The 11,131-nt window shown below is 33.6% G+C and overlaps 3 protein-coding genes across 3 annotated transcripts; all 3 read left to right on the forward strand.

Moving 5' to 3' along the window:
- The first annotated feature begins 2,008 nt into the window (after window positions 1–2,008).
- Window positions 2,009–2,935, forward strand: or62b5 (odorant receptor, family 62, subfamily B, member 5). Its single transcript, XM_043222072.1, has one exon. It carries the CDS (start codon window positions 2,009–2,011, stop codon window positions 2,933–2,935), a length of 927 nt encoding a protein of 308 aa, XP_043078007.1.
- A 3,128-nt stretch (window positions 2,936–6,063) lies between these two features.
- LOC122326972 (olfactory receptor 52D1-like) lies at window positions 6,064–7,017 on the forward strand. Its single transcript, XM_043222198.1, has one exon. It carries the CDS (start codon window positions 6,064–6,066, stop codon window positions 7,015–7,017), a length of 954 nt encoding a protein of 317 aa, XP_043078133.1.
- Window positions 7,018–8,992: 1,975 nt separating this feature from the next.
- Window positions 8,993–10,759, forward strand: LOC122326973 (olfactory receptor 6N2-like). The gene is made up of 2 exons (XM_043222199.1): window positions 8,993–9,908; window positions 10,746–10,759. Exons 1-2 carry the CDS (start codon window positions 8,993–8,995, stop codon window positions 10,757–10,759), a joined length of 930 nt encoding a protein of 309 aa, XP_043078134.1.
- Window positions 10,760–11,131: the final 372 nt, after the last annotated feature.

Here is an 11,131-nt window from a genome sequence, read left to right on the forward strand (position 1 = left end):
TTGTTAAGTTTTCCAGCTCCAAACAACTTTAAACAGTTTCATCAAAATACATGACTTGTAATGAGAATTAAAAAGTCTTAATTCAACAGAATAAAATTCCTTTTTTTAAAATTGAATTGTCTCTTTTTCTTTTAAATTTATCTCCAGGCATCAGTCTTAAGAGACCATGGATCACGCCAGATGAAGTTTACCAATACAATGTCAGTTGTGACAAAGAACTCCAGTTTGGGAATGCCAGCCTCTGTCATTAAAACCTGCAGATAAGGCAGGTTGGATAGTTTGGGTCATCTAGGATCAAATATGTGCGTACGCACAAATAAATGAGGCCCCTGGACTTTGGTGTGCTCTGTCACTTTGACTGCTGCAGATCCTCAGCAGAATGTCTGGTGACAGCTGCATCACTTCCAAACAGACGTTGTCTTTAACATACAATGTGTAGTGAAAAAAGGATGTGTTTTAGCTCCCACAGATGTTTTACGTACAAATAACTTTGGCCGTCTTGCTGAATCACACCTTTGGGTCTACTACTGAAGGTAACTACTTACGCACAGGGTCAGATTAAAAGCTCTAAGACTAAGAGCAAATATCAGAGTCTACACTAGTTGTTTAAAGAACTCAGATAGTTCAGAGCCAATGCTATTGCTGATTTAGAGTTAGTTCCACTGGCGAGCCTTTGAAGTAACGGTTTGCCTTTCTACTGGCTAAAGAGCCACTACAGAGCCAGATCTTACATCACTGAAGACTGAATATGTCTCATGTCCCCTAGCAATGCTAGCGCGGCAGTGGCAAACACAATTGCCTTATTTGGGATGTATCGGCACAAGGTGCTAACCAGTCTACACGCAATACTGAGACGCCACGTGAGCCGTCTGCTTTCCAGTCCCTCCTGTAGCGCACCAGTGTTAGGCCAGCGGTTTTTACTTTTAGCCCAGCAATGTTTTGATGCTACTTGCGAACCACTTAAAGACAAAACAGTTCCCAGTCGTGGGATGACTAGATCCTTCTCCATGATGGATCTAGATTCTGGGAGCATGGTCTCCTGTTGATGACTGCCATCTTGAAAGTGTCACTCACCTGCTGATGATCTTCTGTGATGCCAGTTTGTATGATTTATCCCCTTTGTTCTTTTTAAAGGTACCTGTGCTTATTGATTTACTTTTGAGCCAGACAACAGTTAGAGGCTCAATATTTAAAATCAAATTTACATAATAATTCTACAACATATACTTTGAGTAAGGTATAGGCAGATATTTTGTTTATATCAGCACCATTCTTCACAGTAGATATGAAAATAAAGTAAAATATAGGTAAAGTATAGTTAATAAATGAATTTAAAAATAAGAATAGTTCTATATATTTGTCACGTCTTTGGACTCTTTGTTTTGTGTTTTTATGTTCCATGTGCTCTAATTTCAGTTAATTGTCTTATCGTCTTCAGCTGTGTCTTGTTAGTTTAGTCAATTCTGGTGTGTATTTAAGTTCCAGTTTGCTTCTGTTTTATCGTTGGTTCTCGTCTTTTAATGCATGTGGTTTTATGCCTGCCTGCCTGCCAGCCTGTAACTGTAGTGTTTCGTTCCTAGAAGATTAAAATTGCTTAATTTTATTTTTCCTTTTATTTTATTTTGCTCTCTCTCGCTAACTGCACCGTGACAATATTACTTGTTATTACTGAAAATCACATCTTTATGATAAACAAAGTTTGTACATTTGTATATGAATCCCTGAGGTGTGTATGCTTGAGTCTCTCTGAGAATTCGCTGTGAGAAAAAAAAAGCATTTATAAGCATGCCCAACATCTTTAGAGCCTCTTTGTGGTTGTAAACATGCAAGATGAGGACTCTGTCATGGTAATAGCTGGCTAGTATTGACAGTTTTGTGTTACTTTTTTAAAGTTTGATAAAAGACATGAATGTTTATCAGTTACTTGAGATTTAATCGTTATTCTTAATTTGTAACATTTCGTGATTGTAAATATTCAGATATATTAATTTTGTAACATACAGAGAAAATGGATAATACCACACATTTTGTAACCTACACCTTGATGGAACCACAAGGCTCTAAATCATATAGACATATATATTTCACGTGCTTTTTCTTTATTTATAGTCTAATATTGTTTTTGAACAGTTGCCTTTGCGTGATCATTGTTTTGGAGAGAGCACTTCATCAACCAATGTACATTTTTCTGTGCAATCTGTGTTTAAATGGAATATATGGAGCCAGTGGATTTTATCCTAAATTTCTACATGATTTAATACTGGATTCATATGTGATTCCTTCTTATATGTGTGCTTTTCAATCTTTTGTTATCTACAGTTCAATTAAATGTGAATATTCTACATTAGCAGTGATGGCATACGACAGACATGTAGCCATATGTCAACCTTTAGGCTATCACTCAAAGATGAACACATTTTCTTGCATCATGTTCATTTTTGTTTGTTGGACTGTACCATTAATTTCAACACTCATTGCTCTGATTCTATCAAATAAGTTGGTATTATGTAAAAATCACATTGATAAACTGTATTGTGACAATTGGTCAATGGTAAAGCTCTCATGTGAATCGACTGTCACTAATAACATTTATGGACTAATAAGCATTTCATTTCATTTTTGCATTTTCGCTGTAATTATTGTGTCCTATGTAAAACTTGCCATTGCATGTAAAGTATCGTTAGAGTGCAGACGAAAGTTTTGGCAGACATGTGTGCCTCATGTAGTTTCATTGATTAATTTCAGTGTTGCAATGCTTTTTGATACAATGTACAACAGATACGGCTCAAGCGATTTCCCAGACGACCTGCGTAATTTTTTGGCTTTAGAAATAATCATTGTGCCACCTCTTTTAGATCCTGTAATCTATGGCTTAAATTTGAAAGAAGTCCGCAAGAGAATCGTGAAATTATGTATAAATATCTTAAAGAAATAAGGATAAAATGTGTTTGCAGTGTTGTATTTTATCTTAAATTAGCATAAATTAAGTTTTATGCTGGAAAAACATGCACCAAAATGGTCATAGTTACATTCTGCTCTGAAATATGCTTAATTTGGCTTATTTTTACTTATTTTCTCTGTCAAGCTTCATCAATTATTTGATAATAATGCAAACAAAGAAAAAACTTCTCACTCGTGTCATGTTATGAGTGAATGCGAAAATTCTGTTTATATTATTATTCAACATATTACTGTGAATATTGTATGAAATTATTTCATTTAACTACTTCAGATTGATACCCTCTGGCCCTAAGAATGTTATTGCATCTTCTTATTCTCCTACCAGATTTATTTAAAAACTAACAAATGTTTTTTAATGAATACTGAAATACACCATGTGAGCTTTTTTATATTTAAAACAGATGCATTTTTTAATTATTAAATTATCCTATAATTTTAGAATCCTAAATTCTTTGCCTTTTTATTAAAATGTATATTAACATATGACATGCTACAGAACGAATATAATATATATTCAGACTTACAAGGAAGGGGTTAAATTGGGATTTTCAAAAAGAATAAAATAACAGATTAAGAATACAACTGTCTTTTAATTTGTAAATTTAAACTGTAATTAGGTTAGACAGTATTCAGGTACAGGCTTACTACTAAAACTGAATTAAGCAATCAAATATAAATTACCACTGGACAATCTTCACTGTATAAATAAATACTTGATTTAATCAAATTAGTTAAAAAGTGTACTGTAGTGGAAGTAATAGAATATATGTTGCAGTCATAATGATGACAGTAGCGCACAAGTTCATTTTCATGTGCGTTAGGGATTTTTGTCCATCCTAATGGAAGATCCAACCATGGCCCATTATAAGAACCATATTCTTTAGTTTTATTTATGATGGATGATCAAGGGAATTTAGCCTTTGTGTTCCTCATATTTAAACTCCTGTAGTGTCACAGATCGGTCAGACTTTGCCACCAACCAATCACAACGATCACTGTCACTGAGTTTTAAGCACCTACACCTCTCACTCATCCAATCATCCAATCAGCACTAGAATAAAAGCACACACCCCTCAGCACTTGTCTGATCCCATACCTATGAATTGGACTCACTATCATTGTGTTGCTTATTAAAATGCTTATTTCATCAGTTATTTACCTCCTGTGTCCCTCCTAGTTCTCCAAGTGTCTCCCTCTGCCGAAGTGTGTGTCATCCTACAAGATAAAAAAACTTGTTACTTCAAGATCCTCTATGGTGAAACTATCATACGGACTCCTCACTTACCTGAACCTTCTCCGGCTTGATAAACATCTGCTCATTAAGTGTTTAAATAAATTAAAAAAATATATTTTTTATCTTACCTGTTGAGTCCCTTCTGTTACATGTGGGACAGGAAGCCATGGATAGACAATTTCATGCCCCTAATCACCCATCTGTGCTAAAAAAAAAAAAAAAAGGGGTGCCAATAATTGTGCCTAACATGCATTGGAGAAAAACACTTTTTTAAATTAAGCTGCAAGTAGCGATTACCAGGGTCAAAGCACTTTATGTATTTAAGCACATAAGGAAATCAGCAAGCCTATGACCGACTAAATCAATTAATAAAAAAGCACTTCTGGCAAATGTGATTAACCATATGTCACAGATCCCGTCCATGGGCTTCTGTCTGTTTGCCACCAGAGGCCCCTCTCCCATTACATTGCCTTTCACGCCATACAGACTGTTACACATCACCCATGTTTTATTACAGATTGGATTCACCTGCAGTCAATCACACACTCATATCCTTACAGTGTAGCCAATTTAGTTATTTTGTAGTTAAATTAGAGACCTCCCCACCTCTTTTGACTTTTTTTCAAAAGCTTAGGGACAAATACAGCAATTTCAAGTTCTCATCTGCCTACTGATCAATATTCATCTTTTTATAGATCAGTAAATTTGTCATAATTTTTTTGATGCTATCAAAAAATCAGTATAACATTCTTTCAATTGAAAGCATTTGGCAAAACTGATTGTTGAGCATTTATTAACGTGTTTGTGCAGTAATAACAACATTACAGATCCATTCCAAATTAAAGCCATTCCAAGTTAAATCCTGTTTATTGCCTGAGTCTCTCATGTCTTAAACCTGGCCTATGTATCTCTTTTCACTTATCTCCGTCTGTCCTGAAGTGCCTTGGACTTTGTTTACTCCTGCCTGGTCCATTGCTTGTGTACCTGGATTATCTCTCTTTATTTTGCCACATGGATCACCTTTACCACCGATCGATTCTATCTTGCCCGTGCCATATCCATTTGCTGTTGTTTGACCCTGCATGAGTTTTAACTATATTTATTAATAAAAGCTTGCATATTGATAAACTGTTTGTTTGACGGTTATAGCACACGCTGTGGTGCGTGGTTTATTTAGAATCACCCGTTATGGTTTTTTTTTTCCAGATCTTATCTTCTCAATCAAAAAAATGGTTTGGTTGACAGTTATAGAAGCAAAGTTGTTTAGAACAAGAAGGTCTATTATATGATATGAATATCATTTAAAACATTCTTTATGCCCTCAAAAAACGTGATATCACATTTTTTTCCCATATTAGTGGATGGCACTGTATATGATGTGACCTGAAGACAGATACAGATAATTGCACATAATTGCTCAATTCTTATTGCTCAATTCACATGTACTTGAACACATTTTTTGATCTATTTAGTAAGCCTACCATATTAACAAACCATATTTAAGTTTGTAAATGAATACCAAAAAGAAAAAAAATTAAAGCATATTTTACTTATTTAAAAAAAAAAAAAAATTAAAGGTGTTTTCAAACCTTCTTTTTTTTATTCCATGAGCAAATAATTAAACACAAGAGATTTCAGTACATCTCTTACAGACCTACCTAAAGATGAAAGACTTATAAAAAGGATCACAACAAGCTCTGATTCTGTTTAATTGTAAGAGGCTCTCATTCTTGCTGCCAGCAGTGGATATCGAAGCCTAATGAGAACTGTGTTATGTTTTTATCTGAACTTTTATTAATATTATTGTACAATATATGATTCATTATGTCATTCAGTTTTATTTAGTTTCAAGGATCATCAGTAGAAAGATGAATAACATGTCTTATCCGATGCTGACTCTAATGGTGCCCAAGGAATCTAAATCATATAGGCATGTATATTTTATATGCTTTCTTGCCTTATATGTGCTTATACTATCAATTAATATTCGCCTTGCTATGGTCATTATTATGCAGAAAGCACTTCATGAACCAATGTACATATTCTTGTGTAATCTGTGTATAAATGGAGTTTATGGAGCTACAGGATTTTATCCTAAATTTCTGTCTGATTTAATATTGGATTCATATGTGATCTCCTCTCAAATGTGTGCTTTGCAAACCTTTGTTATTTACAGTTCTTTACTTTGTGAGTTCACAATATTAACAGTGATGTCTTATGACAGATATGTGGCCATATGCAAACCTTTAGACTATTATTCAAAATTAACTAAAAACACCTGTGTGAAATTAATTTTGTTCTCATGGATTATTCCCACATTTTCTGCCTTCAATGGCTCCCTGTTATCAAATTTGAAACCATTTTGTGCTTATCACATAGATAAATTATATTGTGACAATTGGTCAATTGTAAAACTCTCTTGTGCATCATCTTTTGTTAATAATATATATGGATATATTGTTGGTATAATGTCTTGTGGTTTTGAAGTTATTATCATAATATCCTATATTAAACTGATCTCTGCATCTAGAGCATCTTTAGAAAACAGAAAAAAATTCTGGAAAACATGTTTGCCACACTTATTATCACTGATAAATTTCTCTATTGCTATGCTTTTTGATTTCATGTACAGCAGATATGGTTCGCATGACATTCCAGAGAGTTTGCGTAATTTTTTGGCTCTTGAACTGCTTATAGTCCCACCTGTGTTCAATCCTCTGATCTATGGGTTAAATATCAGAGCAGTGCGCATAAGAGCCTTTAATTTATGTGGTGCAGCAAGAGTGAATGTTTCACATACACCAAAACGATGTAAAACATAATTATTTTCTTTACTATTGGGAAACAGACAAGCTAAAAAGGTTTTTGGGAAATTTGGCTTTTATAAATGAAAAAAATTACAAAATGTGAAAAAGTAGGCATTTTCATAAGCATATTAATAGTGCGATACATATGTAAATTGCGATATATGTATATATATTTTTATTTGTATTTTATGACTAAAATATTACTAAAAGAGATTTGTTTAAACATAAAATAAAAGTTACTCAAAAACATGATTTTCCCCTACCCTAGATGCCTTTTTTTATCTTAACATTGTTATTGTTTGTAGAATTTATCCTTCTTTTTGCCAGATAGAACAAAAGTATAAATTTAGTATAAATGTACTTTAAATTATAAAAGAACTTGAACATTTTATCTTTATAATTCACAAAGTCAGTCTGCTACTAAATCTTTCCTTATTTCCACAGTCTTTGTACAAAAAAATTATAAATATAATAAATCTTATAAACACATGTAGTAAACAAGGGTAAATAATAAATGCAGATATTTTTAATCAGATGAAACACACTGAATATATTCAAACCACTAAAGTCAAGCATTCAAATAATTAACTCTGGTTTCACATATTGTTTTTCATCATTCACTATTCATAGTGATGTGACAATTGAATCTAAGCTTCAGAGCTTGTATCAAGAATAAATGGGCAAACCAGAATAAACCGGGTTTCGAAGCTTGTGCTGTTAACGTAGAAATCACATGAACCAATGACAAATTAAGTTTTTCGATCACTCTGATCTTACTTCATGAGGAAGGCTGGGTACACACAATTTTTTTTTAATCTTATAAGATTTTCAAAATGTGAAAGACCACAAACATGAATTAAAAAATCTAGATTTCACCGTTTTGCTCCTATAGTGCATAATGGTTTGTGTTTTCATCCAGAGTCCATACTGTGAACACTGGAAATCTGCTAAATCTCTTGAGACATGAGAATAAATGTTTTCCAGGACATTTTGTATAAAGAACTGAAATTAGCTGAACAGACATGGATGGAAACTAATTAACTAACTAATCAATGTCCGATGCCTGGTGGGATTAAGTTAACCCAAGTGTGTAACCCAAGTAACACATAGTACATATAGTCTTACAATCGCTCACAGTTCCTGGAAATTACTGAGATTACATATGCTAGTAGGCCATAGCTACATACGCACTGTTCTAAGTACAGGTGCCATATAATTCTTATGGTTTATTTTAAGTCAGGGTAGCAGTGCTTTTGGTGTGAGACACACGCTTTTAAGCTCTCTCACGCTCTTGTGCTGCCCATGTAAATCTCATGCCAAAACCCCTGCTTTCAGACAATAAAAAGTGGAAGTGGATCAGACTGGAAAGTACAGTCTCATATAAAATTTATTATATTGAAAATTGGCCGTGTCCATTTTTACATCATAAGAAAGGTCACAACATGCAACAAATTCCTGACAGAAAACTAATTTTATTTTTTATTTTTTTATTTTTTTATTTTGTTTTATTTATGACATATTGAAACAATTTTCAAATGATTTTCAGCGGTCTCTTTCTCGTGTCCAGTGTAAACAGGGTGTAAGGTAAGACTTCAGTTCAGTCTGTGCTGAAAAGCTACTGTCAATCAAATTATCATGGGAGGGACCTGTCTGCGTTAAACTTCTACTTCATCCCAAGACACTTAGTTTGTCTCTTATATATTTCACCGATGACAGTAAATATTAGCCAGTAACAAAAGCAAAAAGCAAAACAAGCAAACAAGACCTTGGTACTTTCAGCTGTGGATAGTGTACATTTAATTATTTATTTGGACCTATTTATTTATTTTCCTGACGGTGGCTTCTTTTTTTCTTTATGCAACAATAATTTAAGCGTCATGAAATGCCTGTTTTAGTTACGATGTTTAAGTGACCTGTTGTGTTACATTTGGTTGTACTGTACACTGTTTGTTCATTTCATGTGATTTTATAGAAGAACCGTAGGCCTACCATGGATAACACGTCTTATCCTGTCATACTGACTCTTATGGTGCCAAAAGAAACTAAATCATATAGACATGTATATATTATTTGCTTTTTTACCTTATATCTACTTATATTGACAATTAATATATATATTGTTATGGTCATTATAATAGAGAAAGCTCTTCATGAACCAATGTACATATTCTTGTGTCATATGTGCATAAATGGAGTTTATGGCGCTTCAGGATTCTACCCTAAATTTCTTTCTGATTTAATATTGGATTCATATGTGATCTCCTCTCCCATGTGTACTTTACAAACCTTTGTTATTTACAGTTCATTACTTTCTGAGATCACAATATTAACAGTGATGGCTTATGATAGATACATAGCCATATGCAAACCTTTAGAGTATCATTCCAAATTAACTAAAAACACCTGTGTGAAATTAATTTTGTTTTCATGGATGGTTTCTAACTCCCTCCCAGCTATATGTGTCCTGTTATCAAAGTTGAGACCCTTTTGTAAATATCACATTGACAAATTATATTGTGACAACTGGTCAGTTGTAAAACTGTCTTGTGCATCATCTTTTGTTAATAATGTCATTGGATATGCCATAGCTGTTTTATTTTTGAGCTTTATATTTTTTATTATTGTGTCTTACATTAAACTGATATCTGCATGTAAAGCATCTTTAGAAAACAGAAAAAAATTCTGGCAAACATGTTTGCCACATGTATTTTCACTGATAAATTTCACTATTGCTATCCTTTTTGATATTATGTATAGTAGGTATGGTGCAAATGATATTTCAGAGAGTTTGCGTAATTTTTTGGCTCTAGAACTGATGATAGTTCCACCTGTGTTCAATCCTCTGATCTATGGTTTAAATATCAGAGCAGTGCGCAAAAGAGTTTTCACTTTGTGTTGCATGAGGGGTAAATGTTTTACAAAACATAGTTATGTAGGTACAAAACACTAGTTTGACAATGTAGCAATGAATTGTGTCAAACTGTGAGAATGAGTGTGATAAACAAACATATGTATGGTGTGATTCTAGTATAAAAAAGTTAATTAATCTAATAAACACATGTTATGTTAGCATGTTATCAAGTGCATCTGATCCAGTTCATCAAGTTGTACAATTATCTTGGAACATTGTACATGTACTGTGAATGGCTAACATTTTGTTAAATATATTATGCGTAGAGTTTTCAAACCTACATTAAAAAATACATTTAGATTTATTATTGTAATTTTCATCTGTGTTTAATGTAACCTCAGGATTTTTACCCTAAATTTCAGTATGATTTAATATTTGATTCATACATTATCTCCTCTCTCTGTATGCACAGCTCTTTTCTTTGTGAATTTACACTTTTAACAGTGTGATAGATATTAGAGATTTTTCTTGTCATTTTACATGCCTTCTGCTTTGTCTATGCTGTTCAGTGACCTGCTCTCATCAGAAAGGTTGTGAAACTTGTCACTTTTTTTCTTTTGTTCACGAAGTGCCATTGCAATGCGCCAAATGCATGATTTATTTATACATAAGCGTTTTTAAACATAAAATCATGAAGCCAGATAATGGTACCACAGCAAAACATAATCTATCACAAACTGGCTTGAGTGAATAGTAGCATAGAAATATTATCAAATCGTAAATGCTTTTGAATATTTTTTTTGGACTTTACATAACAGACTCCTAATATGACCCTACTGAATTTGACCGAATTTACTGCCTATGTTAATATTGTAGTTTGTGTATCTGTCAGGCTCTGATCAATGAGACAAACTCTGAATACAATCAAAGAAGTCAGATTAATGAAACAAGGCATAAAGCGGCATTCAGCCGTCAGACGAAGATCAAGGAACTGAAAATATACTTCAAAGTAGAAAGTCGATAGTTAAGTAAAACAGTCTGGTCATTTAGTGCTCGATAATCAATACACAGCCTTAGCCCTCAATCCTTTTTGTCCACGAAGAAAAAACTGGATGTGGCAGGGGAGTTAGATGGTCAAATTAAACACTGTTGTAGGGCTTCACTCACGTACTTCTCCATGGCCTCTCTCTCCGGGACCGATAGTAGGATAAACTCGACCCTTGGGCAGCTTGGCACCAGGCAGGAGATCAATGGTGCAATCCCATGGTCGGTGTGGGG

Source organism: Puntigrus tetrazona, chromosome 21 (assembly GCF_018831695.1).
Source record: "Puntigrus tetrazona isolate hp1 chromosome 21, ASM1883169v1, whole genome shotgun sequence".
In the NCBI taxonomy this organism is placed as follows: domain Eukaryota; kingdom Metazoa; phylum Chordata; class Actinopteri; order Cypriniformes; family Cyprinidae; genus Puntigrus; species Puntigrus tetrazona.

What these genes read in the sequence shown, in the direction of transcription:
- or62b5 (XM_043222072.1), top strand. Translation starts at nt 2,009, where the DNA reads ATGGATAATACCACACATTTTGTAACCTACACCTTGATGGAACCACAA.
- LOC122326972 (XM_043222198.1), top strand. Translation starts at nt 6,064, where the DNA reads ATGAATAACATGTCTTATCCGATGCTGACTCTAATGGTGCCCAAGGAA.
- LOC122326973 (XM_043222199.1), top strand. Translation starts at nt 8,993, where the DNA reads ATGGATAACACGTCTTATCCTGTCATACTGACTCTTATGGTGCCAAAA.